General features: G+C 37.2%; 2 protein-coding genes across 6 annotated transcripts in view; one reads left to right on the top strand and one right to left on the bottom strand.

Annotated features, from left to right (window-relative positions):
* The window catches only part of GPR155 (G protein-coupled receptor 155), a 43,054-nt gene extending 29,249 nt beyond the window's left edge, over positions 1–13,805 (top strand). Inside the window, exons 12-16 of one of the 3 annotated variants that reach the window (XM_082841327.1) lie at positions 2,134–2,270; positions 4,003–4,098; positions 6,637–6,701; positions 7,884–8,021; positions 11,894–13,805. In XM_082841327.1, the coding sequence (XP_082697453.1) occupies positions 2,134–2,270; positions 4,003–4,098; positions 6,637–6,701; positions 7,884–8,021; positions 11,894–12,188 (731 nt within the window). In that variant the 3' untranslated portion in view covers positions 12,189–13,805. Of the gene's footprint in view, positions 1–2,133; positions 2,271–4,002; positions 4,099–6,636; positions 6,702–7,883; positions 8,022–9,126; positions 9,236–11,840 lie in introns of those variants that run through there. The other 2 variants (XM_082841329.1, XM_082841328.1) reach the window with 2 other exon arrangements.
* Positions 13,806–24,077: 10,272 nt separating this feature from the next.
* The window catches only part of SCRN3 (secernin 3), a 37,060-nt gene continuing 33,314 nt past the window's right edge, over positions 24,078–27,823 (bottom strand). For 2 of the 3 annotated variants that reach the window (XM_082841288.1, XM_082841287.1), the window contains one exon: positions 24,078–26,578. In XM_082841288.1, coding sequence (XP_082697414.1) covers positions 26,408–26,578 — 171 coding nt within the window. In that variant the 3' untranslated portion in view covers positions 24,078–26,407. The remainder of the gene's footprint in view (positions 26,579–27,823) is intronic. The other variant, XM_082841289.1, reaches the window with a different exon arrangement.

The raw sequence follows: 27,823 nt of genomic DNA, 5'->3' as shown, positions 1-27,823 counted from the left end.
GCTGAGACTTTTCCCCTACTCCATTCCCCCAGGGCCAGGACTAATTAGTTAGTGCTTAATTACATTTGGAATCCATATGCTTTAAAATATGCCCTTTCTTATAAAATAAGAAAAATCTTTACAAGTAATAACCTTTTGGCATATAGACTAAGAGACTAAACCACATTTATGGTCTGAATTCCAAATTATTTAAGACAACCGAATACATTTATGTGAAATCGCAGTGTACCTTCAGTTGATCATCCTTATTTTTAATCAAAGTAGAAAGGGAAACCCTAAAAAGTCCTCTTTATGATGGAGCATACGTCAACTGTTTTGCTGTCATTATGTTTTTATATAAGAAATGTTGTGAGGATTACAAGAAATGATGTGTGCAAATCACTTAGCACAGTGAGTGGTATACAAACTAAATGCTTATTAAACATAGTAGCAGCAGCAGTAGTTGTTGTTATTATTCAGGCGGGATTTGTACTTGACTGCTTTCTGCTGGCTAGGAATGAATCTTAAATAGTAGAATTCCTATTTCCATAGAAAGAAGTAAAAATACATCAGATGTTGAGCCTTCACTGACTTTCAATAGGAAACCCCTCCTGGCACTCAGATACATGTGTTTCAAGTTTTGTGTGCCTCTTTTCTAAAGCTAATATTTCTTTACATCAGAATTCCCAAGGGTTTGCCTTGCTTTTTCTTCCCTATACAGTATACCTAATAGTAAAGTCCATTAGCAAACTCAACATGTGATTTGATTCAACAACTTTTTTTACCCCCCCAAAATCCCCTTACAATTTGCTTATCTATCATTTCTCCATTAATAATGCTGATTCCTGAAAAATTTTTTTAATTATAGGGGCTTCTTAGATTTTCTGATCATATTTTACAAAAATTATATAGAATGAGAGCCATCATATAAGGACTTCATCTGCCCACATAATTTAGTACCATTCCTAAGCCTGAAATAAAGAAAGTCTAAAGGAAATCAAACCATGGACAAATGAGAATTTTTAGAGTTTAACAATGTGATTAATTCCTTGTCGCCAAAACAGTGACACGCCACAAAGGCAAAATAAATATCGCAATGTGTAAAAAAGGCAAATAAAAGATAGTAAAATTTATTTTTATCCATTTTTATAATACTTCTACATAATGTTTTAAGACCAGGTTTATTATATATACTGCTAGAATTTTTCTACACCAGTATGTACCCAAATAATTGTTATAAAATGGGATCATACTACAGAAACTGTTTGGCAGCCTGGTTTCTTTTTACTTTTAACCTACTTTTATTGTGAACATTCACCTATGCCATTAGCTATTGTGCCAGACCATGTTTAATGGTTGTGTATGTTCTTTTCTAAGAAGAGCCTTTAGGAAGTATAAATTTTTGTTCGCTTAAAGGTAAGAGCTGTAAAGTTGTGTTTTTTAATCTCTGACTTTTTGTAATAAGACTGTATGTTAGACTAGCATCTATTTTGTAAAAATGTTTTCCCCTGCATTTGATGCCTTAGATATAGTGGAGCTGAGGTGGGAGAATAAAGGTTTCTTGCGAAAGGCCCCTCACTTCTCTTTTAGGCCAGAGAAGAGTCATGTTGTGATTTGGACTTAGTTCCATATGCGAACAGAACAAAGTGTATAATATTTTTTATTTGGTTCCTTAAAGATCTTTTCTAAGGCAAATTTTAAACTCTTTAATGAAAGGCAAGTGGTAGTAGTAAATTTGTTTTGCTCTTAGCCAAAATAGGGTATTCGTGACCTATTTACACCAAGGTGTAGATTTTTACATTTCTACAAAATTACCCCAAGGTGTAAATTTATCACAGGTGAAACTTGAGTTATTAATTTAGCCTTAAAAAAGTGTGTGTGTGTGTGTGTGTGTGTGTGTGTGTGTTACATTGTTAAATAATGTAGAAGAGAACTATTGCGTACTACTTGTATTTTGGGGGGATAAAAACATTCTACAAGTAGAACTCTCCTAAAACAACATGAAGGAGACTTCCTTGGATTTCAACTAAAATAAAATACTGATTCTGAGCTGAATGTGCATATGTGGTGGTTTGTTTAGGAAGTCATTATGAATTTAAAATGCATTCAGATAAAAAGCTCTGATTACAAATTATTGTACTTACTGTTTTATAGATGAACATTGTGTGAGTCGCTGTAACTCCCAGAGCTGCATATTAGCCCAGGAAGAGGAGCAGTATCTACAGAGTGGAGACCAGCAACTGACTCGACATGTGTTTTTGTGTTTACTTCTCATCATTGGCCTGTTTGCTGTAAATGTTTCTTCTGATTTTGTTTTGGGGCCATTTCTTTAAATGTTTGGCAAAGGTTTTTTTCAGGCATCTGGAGAAACTTAGTTGCTCCTTCACAGGGGGGTGGCAGTTCAACCATCTGAATCCTAATCTTGAGCTAAATGTTTATGGGGGGGGGGGAAGAATGAATAATTCACATTACTCTGTTGCCTAAGTGCTTCAATGGCTTATTTTGCTTAGAATACTTACTCATCCTATGCCTTGAACCTAGAATTTGGGGTAAAACCAGGCATCTCCATGATGTGTACAGGACCACTTACTCCTAACATATTCCTTGACTGACTTCTGTGGATAAATGACTACATGGTCTCTCAGAAGATAGTCCTCAGATAAATAAACTTTTAGAAATAATTTTATATTATGAAAATAACATAACCACTTCATACAATGGATACTTACAAAATAGAGAAAAGAGGAAAAATATCCATCATACTACTGCCTTCTCTTTTTCAATACATTTTTCATGGTTCTAATAATACATTCAGATTTATGTCTTGCTTTGTGACTTATGTCAAGCATTTTCATATTGCTGCAAAGTGTTCATAACCGTTACTTTAAATGGCTCCTCAATAAACCATAGAGGAGAAGCATTATAATTCACTCAACCACTTCCTTATGGATCTATGGATCGTTCCTAGTTTTTCAGAATGCTCTAATAAACATCTCCGTGAAATATATTTCCTTATGATAGATTCTCAAAGTTGGGAAACCTGGATCAAAGAATATAAATATTTTTGTGCCTTTGGATGCATTCTACTAAGTTGTTTTCCAAAGAAGTAGTATAGGTTTGTAAAGTACTCTCACCAACATTGAATATTATAAATTTTTTATTTGATAATTTTATAAGTGAAATATAGCACTTCATTTTTTAAATGCATTTCTTTGATTACTAAAGGTTTTTTTTTTTTTTTTTTTCTGTACGCGGGCCTCTCACTGTTGCGGCCTCTCCCGTTGCGGAGCACAGGCTCCGGACGCGCAGGCTCAGCAGCCATGGCTCACGGGCCCAGCCGCTCCGCGGCATGTGGGATCTTCCTGGACCGGGGCACGAACCTGGGTCCCCTGCATGGCAGGCGGACTCTCAACCACTGCGCCACCAGGGAAGCCCTACTAAAGGGTTTTTTAAAATTAGTTCTATGTCCTCTTTAGTGAATTACCAGTTATTGTATACTTCTTTGTGATAGTTCAAGTGTAACTTGCCTAGCGATGGGAGATGGACCATATAACCCATGAAGAAACCCCCTTACCCTTTCCAAACTGGGATGCTCATTACATAGAATCATATCAGCCAGCACCATTTTAACTGCTGTTTAAGAACAAAAATCAAGAAGTAAGAAATGCAGCCAAGAACTGCTGCTCGGTGATGTGATTGTTTTCACTGTGTAAAACTAATTTTAAAATCAGACCTGTCTTCGGCTAGTCGAAGTCCTGATGTATTATGTAAGCTTCTGTATTATGGCTCATGTCTTCTTGCTTCAAATCTGATCAGAATAGATGCTGCTTGAATGACATCTGTCAAGAAGAGAGGTTGAAACCTCTTGTTTGAAAGACAAAGCCTCTATATTCTCTTGGTGTTTTTCCCTTTAGTTCTTTTCTTCCTAATTGTTAAGTACATAAGTTATTGTACTATGTTCTGGATAGAGAGAAATGATTAGCTTGCTTCATTTTAAAGTACTATTTTCTCCTTCCTTTACAGAATCTTTCCAGTTGTTTATGGTGGCTATTCAACCAAGAGCCTGGGAGACTATATGTTGAGTTACAGTTTTTCTGTGCTGTGTTTAACTTTGGCCAGGTATTTATTTACTGAGAACTTTGAGGGGTTTTTGTTGTCCTGGATGGTTTGATGGTGGGGGTGGGGGGATGGTACGGATGTTGTTGTTTTCTTTTAAATCAAAAGGGTTTAGTTTGTTTGCCAGCTGCTGGTATGCGTGACAGCTGACAGCTGCTGCCTATCTCCTAGTAGAGATGAATTATTATATTGGTTAAAGTCATCAGAATGCACACTGAGTGTTTCAATCAGAAATACCAAATAGTTTTTTGCTTTGGTTTTGAGATAAAGAATGATAATTTAGCAGGGACAAGATGTTCCAAGTTCTTTTTAAACTTTGCTGTGGCCTTAAGAAGTTACTTTGGCAAAATGACTTAACTTCTCTGAGCCTTTAGTTTAGCAACTTATTTTAATGCACATCATTTCATTTACATTTTGATGTTTCTTGAACTACAGGTACTTAAATCCTTTAAAAAAAATCATGTGGTATATAAATAAAATTTGACCAGGGATAGTAGATACCATTCCTTGAGAGTTTACTATATGCCAAACATTTTTAAGCTCTTTACATTAATTATTTCACTTAAACATCACAAGAATATCTGCAAAGTAGACTTGTCACCCCCAGTTTAAAAATTAGAAATTAAAATTCCATGAAGAACTAATATGATAGGTGCTGTTGTCTTTGTTTATGTCACTATTAAAATGGATATTTAAGGGTAAATAATATTTTAGATATTGGGAAAATATTTTGATGTAAAAATTTAATTGTCTTCAGTCCCTTACTTTTTTTTTTTTAAGATTTTTTTTTTTGGATGTGCACCACTTTTTTTTAAGTCTTTATTGAATTTGTTACAATATTGCTTCTGTTCCATGTCTTGGTCCCTTGGCCACAAGGCATGTGGGATCCTAGCTCCCCGACCAGGGATCAAGCCTGCACTCCCTACATTGGAAGGCGAAGTCTTAACCACATCCCTTACTTTTTAATTAAAGAATATTAGTCCCAAGATTAATTATCAGGTTGAAAAAACTACAGTACTTGAAATCATTACGCTTGCCTATTAAACCTGAAATAATTGGCCATATGAGTTAGTTAACATTTATAAGTAGACGCTCTTGCAAGTTTTTCCCTAACGTTAATTTCTTGAAATATTTCCAGTTTGCTTTGCCTTTATTATGGGAGCAAAAATGGCTATATTTAGACAGACAAGTGACCTATCAGTTTATTATAGACAGACACGGGCATCCCAGGGCTACTTGATGCCCACCTCACTCTGTGATACTGTCCAAGATTTGATTTTGTACCCAAGAACTATAAAATACTAGGTTGAAAATCTTAGTCTTACTCAGCATTTTGCATTCAGAAAGCCCACTCCAAGCTGAGCCATCCCAGGACTGGGACGGACAAAGCTCCGCAAACTAATGCCAGGAATGTTGCATTTGAAATATTGTCCCCACAGCTTATGGCTGAAGTGCTTCAAAGGAGGGAGACAGATACAAAACCTGCTCCCATTCCATTTTTCTCTTGGGGAGTTGTGGTAGTAAGATCATTCCCTTTAGGTGGTTTATAATTTGAGGTGAAGACAGGTAGGTCCTTCATGTCATTGCATTTTCCATCCCACCCACACCAACCTGCTCTAAAATCCTTACCCCACTGTGCCTGACAGATGGCAGTTCCCAGCCTCCCATCTCCCCAAGGCAGTCCTGATTGTCCTGATACGTGGCTAATATCTGGTGCTAGTTTGCCTCATCACTCCCAAATTCTTCAAACCCTTTCCCTAAACACTAGCCAATTTCATTTCACATAAATTTTTTTCAGTTACTTCATTATAATCAGAACCTATAGCGCTTGTTAATTCTATAGTTTCTGAAGTTTTAACAGAAAAATAATAAAGAAGTACTTAAGCATAATGGGAGATATTTTATTTTCTTTTTAGAAAGGGGAAAAAAGTCATATAGCCCTTAAATGTTTTCATTTTTCTCCAGTAAGCTAGCTTGCCAGTGTGGTTGTTCAGCACTCACTTTTTTCACCCGTCATAATTAGTAGGAAAGATGATTGGGAAGAGGTAGCCAAGGACCATACAATCATCCCTCAGTATCTGAGGGGGACTGGTTCCAGGACACCCCTCAGGTACTAAAATCCATGGATGCTCAAGTCCTTCATATAAAATGGCACAGTATTTGCATATGACCTATGCATGTCCTCCTGTATATTTTAAATCATCTCTAGGTTAGTTACATCACCTTAATTGCTAGGTAAACACTTGCCAGTATGCGGCAAATTCAAGTTTTGCTTTTTGGAACTTTCTGGAATTTTTTTCCCAAATATTTTCAATCCACGGTAGGTTAAATCCATGGATATGGAATCTGTGGATACAGAGATTGACTGTACCTGCCATCAGGCACTGAACTTTAGAGGTACTGCCTGTGTGTTCTATTTAAAATGTTGCTCTAATCACTAGAGGTTTACTTCCCCAAGCACTAATATTTTGGCTTCCATCATTTCTCTGTCTTAAAATTTATTTTAGAACTCATAAAATATAACTTTTTTTTCTTCCATAGGGATTTATTTCCTTTGGCATCTTTGGATTGGACAAACATTTAATCATCCTACCCTTCAAAAGAAGGTACTTTTAGTTTTGAAATAAAGCTGTAACTGTAAAGGTGATGACAAAGCCATTCTATTAAGATACTTATATTTTTAAACCTTTAGAAACTACTAGGAAACCACAGAAAGGTTATCTGCTGATTCACATATTTGTTGTAAATAATTGCAGAGAAAATGACAGAAGAGCTGTCATTAATCCAACATTTTAATTTGTATTTTAACAAGAATTGATGGACACTGACTTCTATCTATGCCATTAACTACATAAAGTAAAATGAAACTTGAAAATGTATTTAGAAATGGAAATAGTAGGTGATGTGCCCCCAAAGGTCTATATTTGGTTGTCTTTCTTGTTTGACAACAGGATTTCTCTTTCTGTCAAACCGACAATTTATAGAAAACTCAAGTTTTCTTCTTTCAAAATTTCAATTTTTTAAAATTAACTTGGTGAAGAGTTTCTTTGAATTCAGATCAGGAATTTCTTTATGAAAAATAATGAAATGAGAACACTTCACCTTGGGGGTGGGAGGAAGTGGTGGAGGTAGAGGGGTGAATCCGTACTTCCTCATTTGTTTTCAAAGTCAAAATTAGTAGAAACTAGAAGTGCTAGTGGAATTTATCCTATTGCCTATATAAAAAGTGCCCAGTAAATGGTCCCTGGGCATTTAGCAACTAAAATATAGTTGCTAGGGTCACAGTCCTTTCATAAAAGAAGAAAAGCACAATAGGAAAGTCACTGCACTTAGTTATTAGCTTCATAATGTTGATTGGTTAAAAGAGTCAACAGATCTATTGTCTGGGCTGGCAAAACAGAATTGTTTTGTACTCCAGGTCCCGCTATTTGTCTCTCTGGTACCAAAATTGGAAAATGATTAAATAATATACTTGATCTCTATATGTTATTTTTTGCGTTTTAAAACAGTAGAATGTAGAATGAGAAACTTCATTTTTTGGTAGTTACTGAAATGTGTCCAGCATGTCTGGAGGGTTTATAAAATGTTCAAGTCCCCCACCCCAGCCACCAAATGCAGGTTAAATATGTTTCTGCTTCAGAGACTAAGGATGTCTGGGTGTTGTAGATGACAGCTGTGGTGAGTGACAGTTTTGGAACAGCCATGTTGATGGGGTGATAAGCAAGAAGGGGCTCTCTCTCAGGGCTTTTCTTTCCTTAAAAATTGCATCCTTAAATTTTGGTTTTTAGACTTGAATTCCTATGGAACAATAAAGAAACAGCAGAAAATAGGGATTCTTCTGTTCCTGAGGAAATAAAAATGACCTGTCAACAGTTTATCCATTATCACCGTGACCTCTGTATCCAAAACATTGTGAAGGAAAGAAGGTAAGTACAGGTTCTAGATAATTATATTTTAGATGATTAATTTTGGCTTGTAATCAGCTAAGTAATGTGCTTGTGACTAACTTTATTATTGTTATTTTCAATAACACATATACACATAAAAGTTAAAATAGCTATGGGTCAGTTTATAGTTTAAGAAACAGCATATTTAGGAGCCATAACACTTTGATCTTTACATTTTTAAATGCCATATAACTTCTGATTTCCATGTAAAACATGAAAACTTTAGAATGAACCAAAATGTAGCAGAATATGAACATTCACTTCATGTTGGCCATTAGTACCTCTCAAAAACCTTTGAGATACATTGTATTTAGAAGTGATTTTATATTCCCCATCTCCTAGGAGTATGCTAGTCATATGCTATTTCATATTACTAATGATATTGTTAAGAAAATGAAATGAAATTTCTATCTCTTAATTAATTCTGCTGCTTATTTTTCACCTCAAGTCCTAATCTTCAGTCTGTGACAGCATATTTATTCTTCTAATCCTGTATGGAGTATACAGCAGGAAAAGAATAAACAAATGTTTTAGTGCCAATATTTTTGGTTGTCAAAAAAAGAGAAAAAACCAAAACATGATATTAAGAATACTTTTATGTCTATAACTGAAAAATTGAAAATTTATGAAAATTACCATTCAGAATATGTACAAATATTATGCCACTATATTTCATTATAACTGAGGTATCCTGGTATAGCTCGTGGAAAGGGGACTCACTGGGTGGGGACTAATACTAGAACTCAATTACTGGATCTGCCACTTATTAGCTCTGTGACATTGGGCAAGTTTAAGTCTCTAAACCTTAGTTTTCCTCTTCTTTAAAATACCTGGCTCTTGGGGTTGTTTGCATTAGATAACAAAATCTATATGATGCGCCTAGCCCAGTTTCTGGAAATGGTAAGCTATGAAAAAATATTAGTTTCCCACCCTTAAAGGCCCAAACACAATTATTTCAAAGTACCATCTATGGATAGTTTCAACTATTTAAAATTGCTTTTTAAAATTTAAAAAAAGGAACTCTGTGTTACCTCCACCAGGCCCACTGTGATTGCCGACTGGCATAGCCCTTTGCCATTTGCAGGGCTGTCAGGCTGCCTCCATCCCAGATGGCAAATGGGCACAGGCTGGTGATGGGACTGCTCTGCATCCTGCATAGTGGCTAATCCTCTGCCACTCGGCACAACTCCGTGGGCTGTGGTTGTAGCTGCCTGATCAGTCATCAGGAAGCAAATATTAATCACTTGGTATCTGGATTAGAAGGTGTAGGGCTATAAATTTAAAATCAATGAGGAGGAAAAAGGCTCAGGCTCCGGGTGTAACATTCAGGCTTTTGTTTAAAGTGATGTTTGTAGTTGCAAAGCATAAATTAAGATATCCTATTACTAAGTAAAATACTGATATTACAATATTGTGATTTTGTGTACTTGAGAAATTTTTTCATGTATATTAACCTCTTTTCTAATTTTTATATGAAACGCTAATGTACATTCATTTGTGGTTAAATGCTTTAAAATTTTTGTCACCTATTTCTCATTTCATCTTGATATTCATCCACTGTTTCCTATTATCAAGCACTTTAGGTTTTGCAGCTTAACTAATGCTTGTGGACAGATTCATGTTATCTATTGCATACTTGTATAAAAATGAACAGAATCTACTTAATTTGTTTTTTTACATTTCTTTTTCCCTTGTCTTTTTATTCATACCTGAGGCACCCTCACATTTGCATTAGGAAGACAAATTTTAAATAATTAAGAAGCAGATTTATTATCAAAAACTTTTTAAATCTGAGGAATCTGGGATTTCCCTGGCAGTCCAGTGATTAAGACTCCGCACTGGGGCTTCCCTGGTGGCGCAATGGTTAAGAATCCACCTGCCAATGCAGGGGACACGTATTTGAGCCCTGGTCCGGGAAGATCCCACATGCCACAGAGCAACTAAGCCCACGTGACACAACTACTGAGCCTGCACTCTAGAGCCCGCGAGCCACAACTACTGAGCCCACACGCCACAACTACTGAAGCCCACGTGCCCAGAGCCTGTGCTCCGCAACAAGAGAAGCCCCTGCAATGAGAGGCCCGCGCACCACAATGAAGAGTAGCCCCCACTCGCCGCAACTAGAGAAAGCCCGCCTGCAGCAACGAAGACGCAACGCAGTCAAAAATAAATAAGTAAAATAAATACATTTATTTTAAAAAAAAAGTCTCCGTACTTCCAGTGCAGGGGGTGTGGGTTTAATCCCTGGTCTGGGAACTAAGATCCCACAAGCCATGCAGCATGCCCAAAAAAAAAAAAAAAAAAAAAAAATCTGAGGAATCTTATGGAAATTCCTCAAAATATTAAAAATAGTACCATATGATCCAGCAATTCCACTGCTGAGTATTGACCCAAAGAAAATAAAAAACACTGATTAGAAAAGATATGTGCTCCCCTTTGTTCATTGCAGTATTATTTACAATAGGCAACATATAGAAGAAACCTAAGTGTCCCTCAGTAGATGAATGGATAAAGAAGATGGGGTATATATATAGAAGGGAATATCACCCAGCCACAAAAAAAGAATGAAATCCTGCCATCTGCGACAAGGTGGATGGACCTAGAGGGCAATATACTAAGTGAAATAAGTCAGACAGAGAATGACAAACACTGTATGATTTCGCTTATATGTGGAATCTAAAAAAACAAAACAAATGAACAGACATAACAAAACAGAAACAGAGTCATAGATACAGAGAACAAACAAGTGGTTGCCAGAGGGGAGGAGGTTGGGGGGAAGAAAGAAATAGGTGATGGAGATTAAGAGGTACAGACTTCCAGTTGTAAAATAGATGAATCACAGGGGTGAAATGTACAGTGTGGGGAATATAGTCAACAACTATGAAAAACAAATCTTAGATTTATAGCAAGACAGATCTCACTTACCCTTTGCCTGCTTCTTTTTTTTTAATATTCATTCTTTTTTTATTTTTTTTATTTTTGGCTGCGTTGGGTCTTCGTTGTTGAGCGTGGGTTTTCTCTAGTTGCGGCGAGCAGGGGCTACTCTTCGTTGCAGTGTTCAGGCTTCTCACTGCGGTGGCTCCTCTTGTTGTGGAGCACGGGCTCTAGGTGCACGGGCTTCAGTAGCTGTGGCATGCAGCTTCAGTAGTTGTGGCTCATGGGCTCTAGAGCACAGGCTCAGTAGTTGTGGCTCATGGGCTTAGGTGCTCCGCGGCATGTGGGATCTTCCTGGACCAGGGCTGGAACCCATGTCCCCTGCATTGTCAGGCAGATTCTTAACCACTGTGCCACCAGGGAAGCCCTGCCTGCTTCTTAATGGAGCAAATTCCTAACATATCAGTAAGATTATCTTGCTCAGGGCATGAAGAAAGGTATTGTGATAAGCAGAAAATAAAAAGTTTGATTTCAGTAATTTAATAAAAATTGTCACTTCTTAAGAGCTTGCAAAAATATTATTTAATGCTCCTGAGACAATTAAATTATTTATTTTAACTGAGTATAACTTATAAAATATATAATTGCTATCTATAGAATGCATCTGACCATAAAAGACCATCTACTCTATAAAGAATATTTATTTGTTGATGCACTTACATTATCTAAGTCATTTGTTTTAAGTGTTTCTGTTTTCACAAGCATTATTGGCCTATTTTGTTTTTCTCTGGTGGGTCTTTCTAGGTTCAGGTAATTTAATAAACCCTTTACATTCAGAATAGTTTCATCCCTGCCACCTTTTAACTGTCATGCTGTCTTTCCCCGTCTCCTTCTATTTTTCCTTGCTTGTCCTCCATCATGCAGTGCTGATACCAGATTTACAGAACATATGGGTGAATCATTCCTTTGACATACAGGTGTGGTGCAAAGACTTCTGTCGGGACCTTCTGTGGCTGTGACCTGGTGAGCTGGCTAATTGAAGTTGGCCTTGCCTCCGACCGTGGTGAAGCTGTGATATACGGAGATAAACTGGTGCAAGGGGGAGTCATCCAACATATCACCAACAATTATGAATTTCGGGATGAGTACTTGTTTTACAGATTTCTTCAAAAGAGTCCTGAACAGAGTCCTCCTGCTATTAATGCAAACATTCCCCAACAGATACAAAGATACAAAGAAATTGAGCATTCATCCCCATCCCTTAAGACCTAAGTTATAAATGGAGACAAGCCCACATGGAGTCATATTCTAGCCCCAGATCTGTTACTTATTAGTTAGGGGACCTTGGGCAAATCACAACCTCTCTGAGCCTCAGTTGCCTCTTCTGTAAAATTTGACAAGACATGTTCCCACCCCCCGTGCTAATATTCTGTGATTTCATGTGTATGTAAAACACACAGGAAATTGACTTAGAAAAAAGAGAAACAAATTTAAAGTTCTGATAATGAATATAATAATTACTATAAACTATGCCAATATTTTAAAACATTGTTCCCTGCAGTTGCGTGCTGTAATTTCAAAATCAATATCCAATTTACTATTCTTTCAAATTGCCAAATTTGGCAGCTGTTGGGAGGATATGGACCTTAAATTATGACCAGTTTGCACGTATTGATAGCACCAGTTTGCACGTATTGATAGCACTAAAAAAGATTTCATTGATTCTTATGAGAGGCCTTCTTATTCTATTTTTCCATTCCCTTGAAAAAGAGTACTCATTAAAAACTAGAAGCACTTTTTTAAAAAACAAGTGCTTCATCTCCTCTTGCTTTTCTATCCAACGTACTAATCTGTGCCATTAGGAGGGAAATAAGAACCTCCATAAATATTATTATCTCTAAAATTCATCAACAGAAGTATAGTCTAACCTTTAGCTTTTGTACTAAAAGTAATAATTTGAGCAGATCCATTTAAATTTATCAGCAAAATTATTGCTGTGTGATATATCATTTCTGGTGTTTGCACAAAGCATCTCTGGGCAGAAGGACAGAGATTACCTTATTACCTATTACCTTATTCCCTGCAGTTAAAGAGAAGAAAAAACTATGTAATTCAAGCCAAGATTTTAAAATTCTATGCCTAACATCCTATTTTTACATTTACAATTTAGTTTTTTTAAGTGTCCATGTATAAAAATTTATAAATTTTAAAATTACTAAATGTTGCCCTCTACTTAATTATTAGCTGTTAGTACTGGTTTAACTTATTTAAAACCGTTTCAAATATTTATTTGTCTCATACTTTTAGTGTCTTATATGTAAAAACCATTTAGAAAATAATTTATAGGGTTAAATCATTGCCCTTTTAATGCAACAAAAATGTAATTAAAAAAAAAAAACCTGCATGGAAGCCTAGTGTACTTAACAAGTAAATTACACATTAGTGTGTAGTATTAACCTATACCAATTTTAAGTTATAACTGGGGAATGGGGTTTTTCAGCAGAACTGTCTGCTACATAACTTAAAAAAATATATATGACCACATTATTATAACTCTTAGAATCCTCAGGAGTAAGCATAAAGCCTCATTGCTGTACCAAGAGAATTTTATAGTTACAGCAATAAAGATATTAATTCATATGCATGCAAGAAACTCAGACTCAAGTGGGGAATTTGTTTTGCTTGTGAACAAGTCATACTACACATGTTCTGTTATTTGCATGACAGGAATTGGCAGCATCTTTTTCCATGGAAGACACTAAAAGAAAACCCTGACTCAGAATGATCTGCAGTTTCAGATAATGAAAGCTTTTAAGAGATGTTTTTAGAATTAAGGATAAGCTAATTTTATTAAATAAAAATATTTGTAACTTTTACTCACTCACTGACAAAGCAAGTTTCTCAATAAAATATCTATTTTAACTTGCAGTGCCAACGTCTTTTCTTTGAGTAATCTGAATAATGCAGAAGCCATCAGAGAGATCTTTTCTATACGTTTTCAATGTTTCCTTAAATGGGTCTCCTGAGATTGTTCTATTCTTCATGACCCTATGGGATCTGTGCACAAGGCCTTGCGCAATTATGCACTCAGTAAACACATTTTATTCATGAGTCAATATGACATTAGAGTCCTCACATATTTCATAATTTTTAATATGCAGGGTCACAGATGAGAAAATTATCCAATACTGTTTTGATTAAAATCTACCCCTTTTATACCAGTCTTCAGCATGGTCAATTGTTCTTTTTCTTTGTTCTCAATGAGTAATTCCATGCCTAACTTGTATTTAAATTTCAGTATTTTTAGAATAAGGTAAACTGTGCTTGGCATTTTAGGAATAACGATTAATGATCAGTCAGCTTCTAAAAGCAAAAAATAATGTAAAACTATTATGTTACATTTGCTATGCAGTAGAATACAGCTTGGTTTTTGCCCCATCATACCTCATATCATGTAAAATATTAAATTACTTTAGATCACTAAACTAGGTAATGAAGTAATGAGTTATGGTTGGAAACAGTTCAGATGAGAAATGTTACCACCATTTTTCAGGAAAAGATGGGATGATAAATTTCTACAGTTGTTATGATAAAAGCCTAAAATCAATTAAAAAGAGAAAACACTAACCCTGTTGAACCTATTTGGCAGCAAATTTTACAAATAGGAACTAGATTTCCAAAATTCTAGACTGCAAAATTATTTCTAGGGCAAATTTTTTTATTGAAAATTAATATGTAAATGGATGTTGTCATCAAAGATCAAATTAGCTTTCTTTAAAATACTCAGTTTATTAGATTATTCCCTTGGTTTATTATGTAATGGTAAATAATAAACCACATCATCTAAGGATTGACTAAAAAAAAACCTTAAATTTCAGCTACTATATTTTTTTTCCATAGTTTTAACACCTTTATTAAATCTAATAACTTTCTTTTTTTTTTTTTTTTGCGGTACGTGGGCCTCTCACTGTTGTGGCCTCTCCCATTGCGGAGCACAGGCTCCGGACGCACAGGCTCAGTGGCCATGGCTCACGGGCCCAGCCACTCCACGGCATGGGGATCTTCCCGGACCGGGGCACGAACCCATGTCCCCTGCGTCGGCAGGTGGACTCTCAACCACTGCGCCACCAGGGAAGCCCTAAATCTAATAACTTTCATAAAGAGCCTGGCACACCTTAGGGAATCATGAGCTTATTAAATATTAGCTAACCTCATTTTATGACTAAACCTCTCTTTTCCTGTTACTCTTTTATCAACTGTTATTATTTCTTTTAACATCTTTATTGGAGTATAATTGCTCTACAATGGTGTGTTAGTTTCTGCTTTACAACAAAGTGAATCAGCTGTACATATACATATATCCCCATATCTCCTCCCTCTTGCATCTCCCTCCCACCCTCCCTATCCCACCCTTCTAAGTGGACACAAAGCACCGAGCTGAACTCTCTGTGCTATGCAGCTCCTTCCCACTAGCTATCTATTTTACATTTGGTAATGTATATATGTCCATGCCACTCTCTCACTTCATCCCAGCTTACCCTTCCCTCTCCCCGTGTCAAGTCCATTCTCTACATCTGCGTCTTTATTCCTCTCCTCCTCCTAGGTTCTTCAGAACTTTTTTTTTTTTTAGATTCCATATATATGTGTTAGCATACAGTATTTATATATATATATTTTTTTTTTCTCTTTCTTACTTATTTCACTCTGTATGACAGTCTCTAGGTCCATCCACTTCACTACAAATAACTCAATTTTGTTTCTTTTTATGGCTGAGTAATATTCCATTGTATATATGTGCCACATCTTCTTTATCCATTCATCTGTCAATGGGCACTTAGGTTGCTTCCATGTCCTGGCTATTGTAAATAGAGCTGCAATGAACATTGTGGTACATGACTCTTTTAGAATTATGGTTTTCTCAGGGTATGTGCCCAGTAGTGGGGTTGCTGGATCGTATGGTAGTTCTATTTTTAGTTTTTTAAGGAACCTCCATACTCTTCTCCATAGTGGCTGTATCAATTTACATTCCCACCAACAGTGCAGGAGGGTTCCCTTTTCTCCACACCCTCTCCAGCATTTATTGTTTGTAGATTTTTCGATGATGGCCATTCTGACTAGTGTGAGGTGATAACTCATTGTAGTTTTGATTTGCATTTCTCTAATGATTAGTGTTGTTGAGTATCCTTTCATGTGTTGGTTGGCAATCTGTATATCTTCTTTAGAGAAATGTCTATTTAGATGTCCTGCCCATTTTTGGATTGGGTTGTTTGTTTTTTTGATATTGAGCTGCATTAGCTGCTTGTAAATTTTGGAGATTAATCCATTGTCAGTTGCTTCATTTGCAAATATTTTCTCCCATTCTGAGGGTTGTCTTTTCGTCTTGTTTATGGTTTCCTTTGCTGTGCAAAAGCTTTTAAGTTTCATCAGGTCCCGTTTGTTTATTTTTGTTTCTATTTCCATTTCTCTAGGAGGTGGGTCAAAAAGGATCTTGCTGTGATTTATGTCATAGAGTGTCCTGCCTATGTTTTCCTCTAAGAGTTCCGTATTGTCTGGCCTTACATTTAGGTCTTGAATCCATTTTGAGTTTCTTTTTGTGTATGGTGTTAGGAAGTGTTCTAATTTCATTCTTTTACATGTAGCTGTCCAGTTTTCCCAGCACAACTTATTGAAGAGGCTGTCTTTTCTTCATTGTATATTCTTGCCAATTTTATCAAAGATAAGGTGACCATATGTGCATGGGTTTATCTCTGGGCTTTCTATCCTGCTCCATTGATCTATATTTCTGTTTTTGTGCCAGTACCATACTGTCTTGATTACTGTAGCTTTGTAGTATAGTCTGAAGTGTGGGAGCCTGATTCCTCCAGTTCCATTTTTCTTTCTCAAGATTGCTTTGGCTATTCGGGGTCTTTTGTGTTTCCATACAAATTGTGCAATTTTTTGTTCTAGTTCTGTGAAAAATGCCATTGGTAATTTGATAGGAATTGCATTGAATCTGTAGATTACATTGGGTATTATAGTCATTTTCACAGTGTTGATTCTAACAATCCAAGAACATGGTATATCTCTCCATCTTTTTGTATCATCTTTAATTTCTTTCATCAGTGTCTTATAGTCTTCTGCATACAGGTCTTTTGTCTCCTTAGGTAGGTTTATTCCTAGGTATTTTATTCTTTTTGTTGCAATGGTAAATGGGAGTGTTTCCTTAATTTCTCTTTAAGATTTTTCATCATTAATGTATAGGAATGCAAGAGATTTCTGTACATTAATTTTGTATCTTGCTACTTTACCAAATTCACTGATTAGCTCTAGTAGTTTTCTGGTAGCGTCTTTAGGATTCTCTATGTATAGATCATGTCATCTGCAAACAGTGACAGTTTCACTCCTTCTTTTCCGATTTGGATTCCTTTTATTTCTTTTTATTCTCTGATTGCTGTGGCTAAAACTTCCAAAACTATGTTGAACAATAGTGGTGGGAGTGGGCAACCTTGTCTTGTTCCTGATCTTAGAGGAAATGGTTTCAGTTTTTCACCATTGAGAACAATGTTGGCTGTGGTTTTGTCATATACGGCCTTTATTATGTTGAGTTTAGTTCCCTCTATGCCTACTTTCTGGAGGGTTTTTATCATAAATCAGTGTTGAATTTTGTCAAAAGCTTTTTCTGCATCTGTTGAGATTATCATATGGTTTTTCTCCTTCAATTTGCTAATATGGTATATCACACATATTAATCGATTTGCATTATACTGAAGAATCCTTGCATCCCTGGGATAAACCCCACTTGATCATGGTGTATGATCCTTTTAATGTGCTGTTGGATTCTCTTTGCTAGTTGTTGAGTATTTTTGCATCTATGTTCATCAGTGATATTGGCCTGTAGTTTTCTTTTTTTGTGACATCTTTGTCTGGTGTTGGTATCAGGGTGATTGTGGCCTCATAGAATGAGTTTGGGAGTGTTCCTCCCTCTGCTATATTTTGGAAGAGTTTGAGGAGGATAGGTGTTATCTCTTCTCTAAATGTTTGATAGAATTCACCTGTGAAGCCATCTGGTCCTGGGCTTTTGTTTGTTGGAAGATGTTTAATCACAGTTTCAATAGTGCTTGTGATCTGTCTGTTTATATTTTCTGTATCTTCCTGGTTCAGTCTTGGAAGGTTGTGCTTTTCTAAGAATTTGTCCATTTCTTCCAGGTTATCCATTTTATTGTCATATGGTTGCTTGTAGTAATCTCTCATGATCCTTTGTATTTCTGCACTGTCAGTTGTTACTCCTTTTTCATTTCTAATTCTATTGAGTCTTCTCCCTTTTTTTCTTGATGAGTCTGGCTAATGGTTTATCAATTTTGTTTATCTTCTGAAAGAACCAGCTTTTAGTTTTATTGATCTTTGCTATCGTTTCCTTCATTTCTTTTTATTTCTGATCTAATCTTTATGATTTCTTTCCTTCTGCTAACTTTGGGGGTTTTTTGTTCTTCTTTCTCTAATTGCTCTAGGTGTAAGGTTAGGTTGTTTACTTGAGGTGTTTCTTGTTTCTTGAGGTAGGGCTGTATTGCTATAAACTTCCTTCTTAGAACTGCTTTTGCTGCACCCCACAGGTTTTGGGTTTTCATGTTTTCATTGTGATTTGTTTCTAGGTATTTTTTGATTTCCTCTTTGATTTCTTCATTGATCTCTTGGTTATTTCGTACTGTATTGTTTAGCCTGCATGTGTTTGTATTTTTTACAGATTTTTTTCCTGTAATTGACATCCAGTCTCATAGCACTGTGGTTGGAAAAGATGCTTGATACAATTTCAATTTTCTTAAATTTACCAAGGCTTGATTTGTGACCCAAGATATTATCTGTCCTGGAGAATGTTCCATGAGCACTTGAAAAGGAAGTGTATTCTGTTGTTTTTGGATGGAATGTCCTGTAAATATGTTATGTCCATTTTGTTTAATGTATCATTTAAAGCTTCTGTTTCCTTATTTATTTTCATTTTGGATGATCTGTCCATTGGTGAAAGTGGGTTGTTAAAGTCCCCTACTATGATTGTGTTACTGTCAGTTTTCCCTTTTATGGCTGTTAGCATTTGCCTTAGGTACTGAGGTGCTCCTATGTTGGGTGCATAAATATTTACAATTGTTATATCTTCTTCTTGGATTCATCCTTTGATTATTATGTAGTGTCCTTCTTTGTCTCTTGTAATAGTCTTTATTTTAAAGTCTAATTTGTCTGATACGAGAATTGCTACTCCAGCTTTCTTTTGATTTCCATTTGCATGGAATATCTTTTTCCATCCCCTCACTTTCAGTCTGTATGTGTCCCTAAGTCTGAAGTGGGTCACTTGTAGACAGCATATATACACGTCTTGTTTTTGTATCCATTCAGCCAGTCTATGCTTTTGGTTGGAGCATTTAATCCATTTACATTTAAGGTAATTATTGACATATATGTTCCTATTACCATTTTCTTAATTGTTTTGGTTTTGTTATTGTAGGTCTTTTCCTTCTCTTGTGTTTCCTGCCTAAAGAAGTTCCTTTAGCATTTGTTGTAAAGCTGGTTGGTGGTGCTGAATTCCCTTAGCTTTTGTTTGTCTGTAAAGGTTTTAATTTCTCCGTCAAATCTGAATGACATTCTTGCTAGGCAGAGTAATCTTGGTTGTAGGTTTTTCCCTTTCATCACTTTCAATATGTCCTGCCACTCTCTTCTGGCTTGCAGAGTTTCTGCTGAACCATCAGTTGTTAACCTTATGGGGATTCCCTTGTATGTTATTTGTTGCTTTTCCCTTATTGCTTTTAATATTTTTTCTTGTATTTAATTTTTGATAGTTTAATATGTGTCTTGGTGTGTTTCTCCTTGGATTTATCCTATGTGGGACTCTCTGCACTTCCTGGAGTTGATTGACTATTTCCTTCCCTATATTAGGGAAGTTTTCAATTATAATCTCAAATATTTTCTCAGTCCCTTTTTTTTTCGCTTCTTCTTCTGGGACCCCTACAATTTGAATGTTGGTGCATTTAATGTTGTCCCAGAGGTCTCTGAGACTGTCCTCTATTCTTTTCATTCTTTTTTCTTTATTGTGCTCTGTGGGAGCTATTTCCACTATTTTATCTTCTAGGTCACTTATCCGTTATTCTGCCTCAGTGATTCTGCTACTGCTTCCTTCTAGACAATTTTTTTTTTTTTTTTTTTTGCGGTACGCGGGCCTCTCACCGCTGTGGCTTTTCCCGTTGCAGAGCACAGGCTCTGGACACGCAGCCTCAGCGGCCACAGCTCACAGGCCCAGCTGCTCCACTGCACGCGGGATCCTCCCGGACCAGGGCACGAACCCGCGTCCCCTGCATCGGCAGGTGGACTGCCAACCACTGTGCCACCAGGGAAGCCCGTTCTAGAGAATTTTTAATTTCATTTATTGTGTTGTTCATTGTTTGTTTGCTCTTAATTCTTCTAGGTCCTTGTTAAACGTTTCTCATATTTTCTCCATTCTATTTCCAAGATTTTGGATCATCTTTACTGTCATTACTCTGAATTCTTTTTCAGGTAGACTGCCTATCTCCTCTTCATTTGTTTGGTCTGGTGGGTTTTTACCTTGCTCCTTCATCTGCTGTGTACTTCTGTCTTCTCATTTTGCTTAACTTACTGTGTTTGGGGTCTCCTTTTCGCAGGCTGCAGGTTCATAGTTCCCATTGTTTTTGGTGTCTGCCCCCAGTGGGTAAGGTTGGTTCAGTGGGTTGTGTAGGCTCTCTGGTGGAGGGGACTGGTGCCTGTGTTGTGGTGGATGAGGCTGGACTTGTCTTTCTCGTGGGCAGGACCACATCCGGTGGTGTGTTTGGGGGTATCTGTGACCTTATTATGGTTTTAGGCAGCCTCTCTGCTAATGAGTGGGGTTGTGTTCCTGTCTTGCTAGTTGTTTGGCTGGTCATTGAGTGGAGCTGGGTCTTAGTGTTGAGATGGAGATCTCTGGGAGAGCTTTCGCCGTTTGATATTACTTGGAGCCAGGAGGTCTCTCTCCCAACTCAGAGGCTCAGGCCTGACACCTGGCTGGAGCACCAAAACCCTGTCAGCCACACAGCTCAGAAGAAAAGGGAGAAAAAAGAAAGAGAGAGAGAGAGAGAGAGAGAGAGAAAGAAGGAAAAAAGTAAAATAAAAATCAAGTTATTAAAATAAAAAAGTATTAAAATTAAAAAGTAATAAAGAGAGCAAGCAAACCTAAAAACAAATCCACTAATGATAAAGTGCTAAAAACTATATCAAAAAAAAAAAGGACAGAACTCTAGCACAAATGGTAAAAGCAAAGGTATACAAACAAAATCACACAAAAAAGCATACACATACACACTCACAAAAAGAGAAAAAGGAAAAATATATATATTTTTTTAAAAAGGAAGAGAGTATCCAAATCAATAAATCTACCAATGATAATAAGGTAAATACTAAACTAAGATAAACATAAAACCAGAAATAAATTAGATGCAGAAACCAAACCTCAAGTCTTCAGTTGCTCCCAAAGTCCACCTCCTCAATTTTGGGATGATTCGTTGTCTATTCAGGTATTCCACAGATGCAGGGTACATCAAGTTGATTGGGGAGATTTAATCCACTGCTCCTGAGGCTGTGGGGAGAGATTTCCCTTCCTCTTCTTTGTTTGCACAGCTCCTGGGGTTCAGCTTTGGATTTGGCCCTGCCGCTGCATGTAGGTCGCCTGAGGGCATCTGTTCCCACCCAGACAGGACAGGGTTAAAGTAGCAGCTGATTAGGGGGCTCTGGCTCACTAAGGCCAGGGGGAGGGAGGGGTACGGAATGCGGGGCGAGCCTGCAGCGGCAGAGGCCGGCATGACGTTGCAACAGCCTGAGGCACACTGTTCTCCTGGGGAAGTTGTCCCTGGATCACGGGACCCTGGCAGTGGCGGGCTTCACAGGCTCCCGGGAGGGTAGGTGTGGATAGTGACCTGTGCTTGCACACAGGCTTCTTGGTAGCTGCAGCAGCAGCCTTAGCATTTCATGTCCGTCTCTGATGTCCACGCTGATAGCCGCAGCTCGCGCCAGTCTCTGGAGCTCGTTTAGGTGGTGCTCTGAATCCCCTTTCCTCGCGCACCACGAAACAATGGTCTCTTGCCTCTTAGGCAGTTCCAGACTTTTTCCCCGACTCCCTCCCAGCTAGCTGTGGCGCACTAGCCCTCTTAAGGCTGTGTTCACGCAGCCAACTCCAGTCCTCTCTCTGGGATCCGACCTCCGAAGCTGGAACATCAGCTCCCAGCCCCCACCCGCCCCGGCGGGTGAGCAGACAAGCCTCTCAGGCTCATGAGTGCTGGTCAGCACCGATCCTCTGTGCGGGAATCTCTCCGCTTTGCCCTCTGCACCCCTGTTGCTGCACTCTCCTCCATGGCTCCGAAGCTTCCACCCCCACCCCCACCCCCAGTCTCCACCAGTGAAGGGGCTTCCTAGTGTATGGAAACTTTTCCTCCTTCACAGCTCCCTCCCAGAGGTGCAGGTCCCGTCCCCATTCTTTTGTCTCTGTCTTTTCTTTTTTCTTTTGCCCTACCCAGGTACGTGGGTAGTTTCTTGCCTTTTGGGAAGTCTGAGGTCTTCTGCCAGCGTTCAGTAGGTGTTCTGTAGCAGTTGTTCCACATGTAGATGTATTTCTGCTGTATTTGTGGGGAGGAAGGTGATCTCCACATCTTACTCCTCCACCATCTTGAAGGTCCCCCCAGCTACTATGTTTTTTACTCTTAAGAAACACATGAAATTTAAGAAAACCTTAAATTTTCTAAAATATACCACAAGGTATTAATTACTCACTGAAGTACCAAAGCCCAATACCATATTGGATTTATAGAGTGAAAGTCTCCCAAAATGTTTTATAAATTAATTGGCTGTTTATAAATATAATAATCCTTATCTTTATCTGGGGAGTTATTATTCCTATTTTGAATATGGAAAAAGGGAATAGGTTGACCTCAGCCTTATAAAAGGCTATCAAGTTGTACGGATAGATTGTCTAGCTAATTTTCTCAACTTTACAAGCCCAGAAGAGGACTGTGTAAATTCTCTCCATCAGTCCTTGAATGTTAATTTAAATGTTTATTGAGCATCTAGCTTGTGCCAGACATAATGTTGAACATTAAGCACACAACAGTGGGAAAAAATATGGTTCTTATCCTCATAAAGCTTCTTCTGCTGTGAGAGACAGATGTTAAACATTTAATTACACTTGTGATCAGGATCACATGTGGCTCTCAGAGTATGTATCAAGAGGCTTGATCTTGAGTGGGGAAATTTTCCCTGAGGAAGTCATGTTTCAGCAAAACTCTAAAGGATGGAAAGAACTACTTATATTAAAAGCACATGAAATGAATGGTGCAAGCAGAGGGTACAGTCATGATGAAGGAACTGGGCACATTCAAGGAACTGAAAGAGCAGAATAGAAACTTTAAAAAAACAAAGTATAGGGCTCCCCTGGTGGAGCAGTGGTTGAGAGTCCGCCTGCCGATGCAGGAAACGCGGGTTCGTGCCCGGTCCAGGAAGATCCCACATGCTGTGGAGTGGCTGGGTCCGTGAGCCATGGCCGCTGAGCCTGCGCGTCCGGAGCCTGTGCTCCGCAACGGGAGAGGCCACAACAGTGAGAGGCCCGCATACCGCAAAAAAAAAAAAAAAAAAAGCATAATAAGATATAGATGGGGGAGATTGGCAGGATCTTGTTGATAGTTGTTAAGGATTGGGACTTATCTCATTGACTCTTTACAGTTTTAGACACAATAGGAAAATTAACAACTTGATTTTTTAAAATGAGGAGAAGATCTGAACAGATTCCTCACCAAAGAAGATAATATAGATGGCAAATAAGCATATTAAGAGGTGCTTTGCATCATGTCATTAGGGAAATGCAAATTAAAACAATGAGATACTACTACATACCTATTAGAATGGCCCAAATCCAGAACACTGACAACAACAAATGTTGGCGAGGATGTGGAACAATAGGAACTCTCATTGACTGCTGGTAGGAAAGCAAAATGGTACGGTAGTCACTTTAGAAGACAGTTTGGCAGTTTCTTATAAAACTAAACATACCCTTCCCACACCATCCAACACTCATGTTCCTGGGTATTTACCCAAATGAGTTCAAACCATGTCTACACAAAAACCTGCACATGGATATTTATAGCAGCTTTATTCATAATTGCCAAAACACAGAAGCAACCAGATGTCCTTCAGTAGTGGATATCAGCAGCCAGGGTATCCAGACAGTGGAATATTATTCATCACTAAAAAGAAATGAGTTATCAAGCCATGAAAAGACATAGAGGAAACTTAAATGCATATTACTAAGTTAAGGAGCCAATCTGAAAAGGAGGCTACATACTGTATGATTCCACCTATACAATATTCTGGAAAAGCCAAAACTGTGGAGACAGTAAAAAGATGATTGCCAGGGGTTAGGGGAAGGGAGAGATGAATAGGTGGAGCACAAAGGATAGTCAGAGCAGTAAAACTGTTCTGTATGATACTATAATTGTAGATACACGTCATTATACATTTATCCAAACCCATAGAATGTACAATGAGTGAAACCTAATGTAGACTCTGGATTTTGGGTGATAATGATGTGTCAGTGTAGGTTCATCAGTTATGACAAATGTACCACTCTGGTGGGGGATGTTGATGGTGGAGGGGAGGATAGAGGAACAGGGGTACGTGGGAACTCTGTACTTTCTTCTCAATTTTGCTTTAAGCATAAAACTGCTCTAAAAATAAAGTCTATTTTTTTAAAAAAGTTTTAGGAGGGAAATTCATGAACATATTTAAAATTTTAATAGATCACTCTAGCTGCAGTGACCCATGTGGATGAAGATAAAGAGCAAAAATCAGTGCAGAAGAACTTAACTGCAGTGGTCCAGGTGAGAGCCTGGTACTAGTTTGGTCTAGCATGGTGTCAAAGGAGAAAGTGAAAACATGCGGGCCCTAGAGAGAGGCACGTTTCTGTGCCTGAATAAATCAATGAACTGCTTACCCTTAGTTTCCTCACATATTAAAAAAGAGAGGGGGGCATTTGGGGGTTGCCCAAGGGGCTTCATGATTTAGGAAGAACCTATGACTGAATTATATGTAAGGCAAACCAGAATTAACTGAGCATTTGATACAGTTTTCTTTTGTAATGGCAGCCCTGCATTAGACAAGAGCCATCAGGCAGATTATGATTTTTATGAGAGAATTTAAAAAATAATTTCTGAGGACTCTTTAAATATAATGATCCATTATTTTAGTAATAATCCTAATTGCAGTGATAGTGACCAATAAATATCATAATGCAATCAAACACCTAAAATGGAAATTCCTAGAAACCAATAAAAACATAGTGTTATTTTGAGTTGGATTTTTCTTTTGTTTATATTTCCAACTTTGAGTCTTACTTGGTAATCCCTGTGTAACTTTAACAGAGTTTTTTTTGTTTGTTTTTTGCGGTACGGGGGCCCCTCACTGCTGTGGCCTCTCCCGTTGCGGAGCCCAGGCTCCGGACGCGCAGGCTCAGCGACCATGACTCACGGGCCTAGCCGCTCCGCAGCATGTGGGATCTTCCCGGACCGGGGCATGAACCCGTGTCCCTTGCATCGGCAGGCGGACTCTCAACTACTGCGCCACCAGGGAAGCCCTTTAACAGAGTTTTATAATCTTTGGACAGGTATTATTATTCATATATAATGTTCATAATATATATTATAACGTTCTTAATGTTCATAATATGCTAATATTTCTATTTCATCACCACTGTCTCATTCCTGTTCCTGTTTTCACTGAATGAACAGAAGTAAAAGATGAGAGAGATTTGAGACACCAAAATAATATCTCCTAAGGTCTTGGCTTATTCCATTTCCTAATCTCCCAGGAAAGCTCTTCTAAAAATATTAACATAAAAGTCTGTTAAGGGGTATGGGCGACAAAATGCTAGACAATTAGAGCTAAAAGCTCACTGGTCAGCTAAGTCTTGACAAAGAGCAAGTCTGAGTTTAATAAAACATTTGCATAATTAAAAGACTGGAATAAGACAATGTGTAAATCTAGAAAATTTTGCTAGAGCTGGCTAATACTTGCCTAAAGCACAAAAAACTTATTAGTTGAGACAATATTTTCCATTACTAAAGAAAAATCTGCTTTCTGTTGTAACAGAAAATTGAGGACAATATATAATTATAATAAATGTATACATTATTTTAATGTTTCATGCTTTATGCAGAATTGGATATTTAGTTACTGTGATTTTTAAAAAGGTATTGTGGCTAGAAAAAAAAATACAAGTCGGTACCTAAAGTGATACCTGGCTATCCATGATATATGTGTCCAATTCCAATGTTATTTTCTTTCTCAATATTTCATCAAGGCTACATGTAGTTTTAATAGCCAAGCTATCACCTGAATGCTATTAAAGAATAATCATATCTGCTCAAACTTAATTTATATTATTTACCAAGGTAACAGATTCTAATTTTGAGGAAGATTGCTGACCATTTATGCGATCACTAAGAACTAATATTTGGCTTATAAATTCTAATTTCATCTTTTGTACACTGAGGAAAAAGATTAACAATTTTATCCACATCAAGATGCTTGTTTTGAAGGATTGATTCCATCTCTTTGAATAGTTCCTTCTCCAGTTTGCTCATGTTGTCCAACATTGTTTTGGCTTTTTCCTGAACAATTAAAAAATAAAAATAAATAAATACACAGATACACATGTGTGCATGAGCACACATGCACACACACGAGTCTAACAAAATTCCAAACCACCTCTACAGACAAGGTTTGTTCATTCTGGTTTCAACTTCTGGTTCGGTTCCCCTTCTCCTATTCTTTAGATAAAGAAAGAATGAAATTCTTTGGGAAAAATCATTGTTCTAGATTCAGTTAATCTATTAACCACAAACTATAGTTATTTTTAGTAGAAAATACAATAACAATTATGTAGTATTAGTCTATAAGCAAGAAACTTAAAAGACAAATAACAGGTCAGTTGAAAATTTGATATTAATTGTGGATGGGGAAGGTTGCTGAAAACTGAAGCTGAAATATTTTCATGAATTTGGATCTTCTACATTTAAAACCAGCATTATCAGATTAAACAAAGGAAATAGAACAGTGACGTTCAAGGGAAAGAGCAACTAAAAGAAAAGTCATTTTCTCTATGATTCCTCCTTGTATCAACAAGGGGGGGAAAGGTCATGATTCTTTTAGAAAGGAGCAATTTTTAAGTTATTAATGAATTACCATCATCAGTTAGAGGGTAGGTACTGACAGAAAAAGTGTATAAGAAGAGAGTTACTAGAAAGTGAGCATAATTTTTAAAATTTGAACCATAATGGGGCAGAACTCCACAAAACAAGGATTCTTAACTTTGACCTATACTTCAGTATGAAATTGTATGCAATTTTTTCTGAAGAAACACTGCGCTTCGTATCAGTGCAAAAAATGTATTTTATCAATAAATGGTATTAGAATAATTGGTCATCTCTTTGGAAAACGAAGTTAGAACCCTACTTCATAACACCCATAAAAATAAATTCCAGATAAAGAACTAATTTTTTTTCAAATACGCATATATGTATTTGAAAGAAAATACAGAAGTTATATTTATTTTGAGGTGAGGCAGCCCTTTTGAAGCATGAAATCAAGATGCCTTAAAGGAAAAGACTAACAAATGCAACTGATTAAATTTTAAACTTGTCTGACAAAAGAAGTTAAATAAACAAACTGAGATTAAAAATTTGCTACACAACAAAGTTATTCACATATTTTTGCCTCTTTAAGTCAAAAGACAAAAACAACCAAGAATCAATTGAAAAACAGACTAAGGAAAATAATAGGCAAGTCATTTAAGAGGAAACACAAAGGCCAATAAACATATGAAATTTTCAACCTCATTAGTAATCAAGAAATGT

Source organism: Leucopleurus acutus, assembly GCF_964270905.1.
Source record: "Leucopleurus acutus genome assembly, chromosome: 6".
NCBI classification, from domain to species: Eukaryota; Metazoa; Chordata; class Mammalia; order Artiodactyla; family Delphinidae; genus Leucopleurus; species Leucopleurus acutus.
This window is presented reverse-complemented; position numbering and strand designations above follow the sequence as displayed.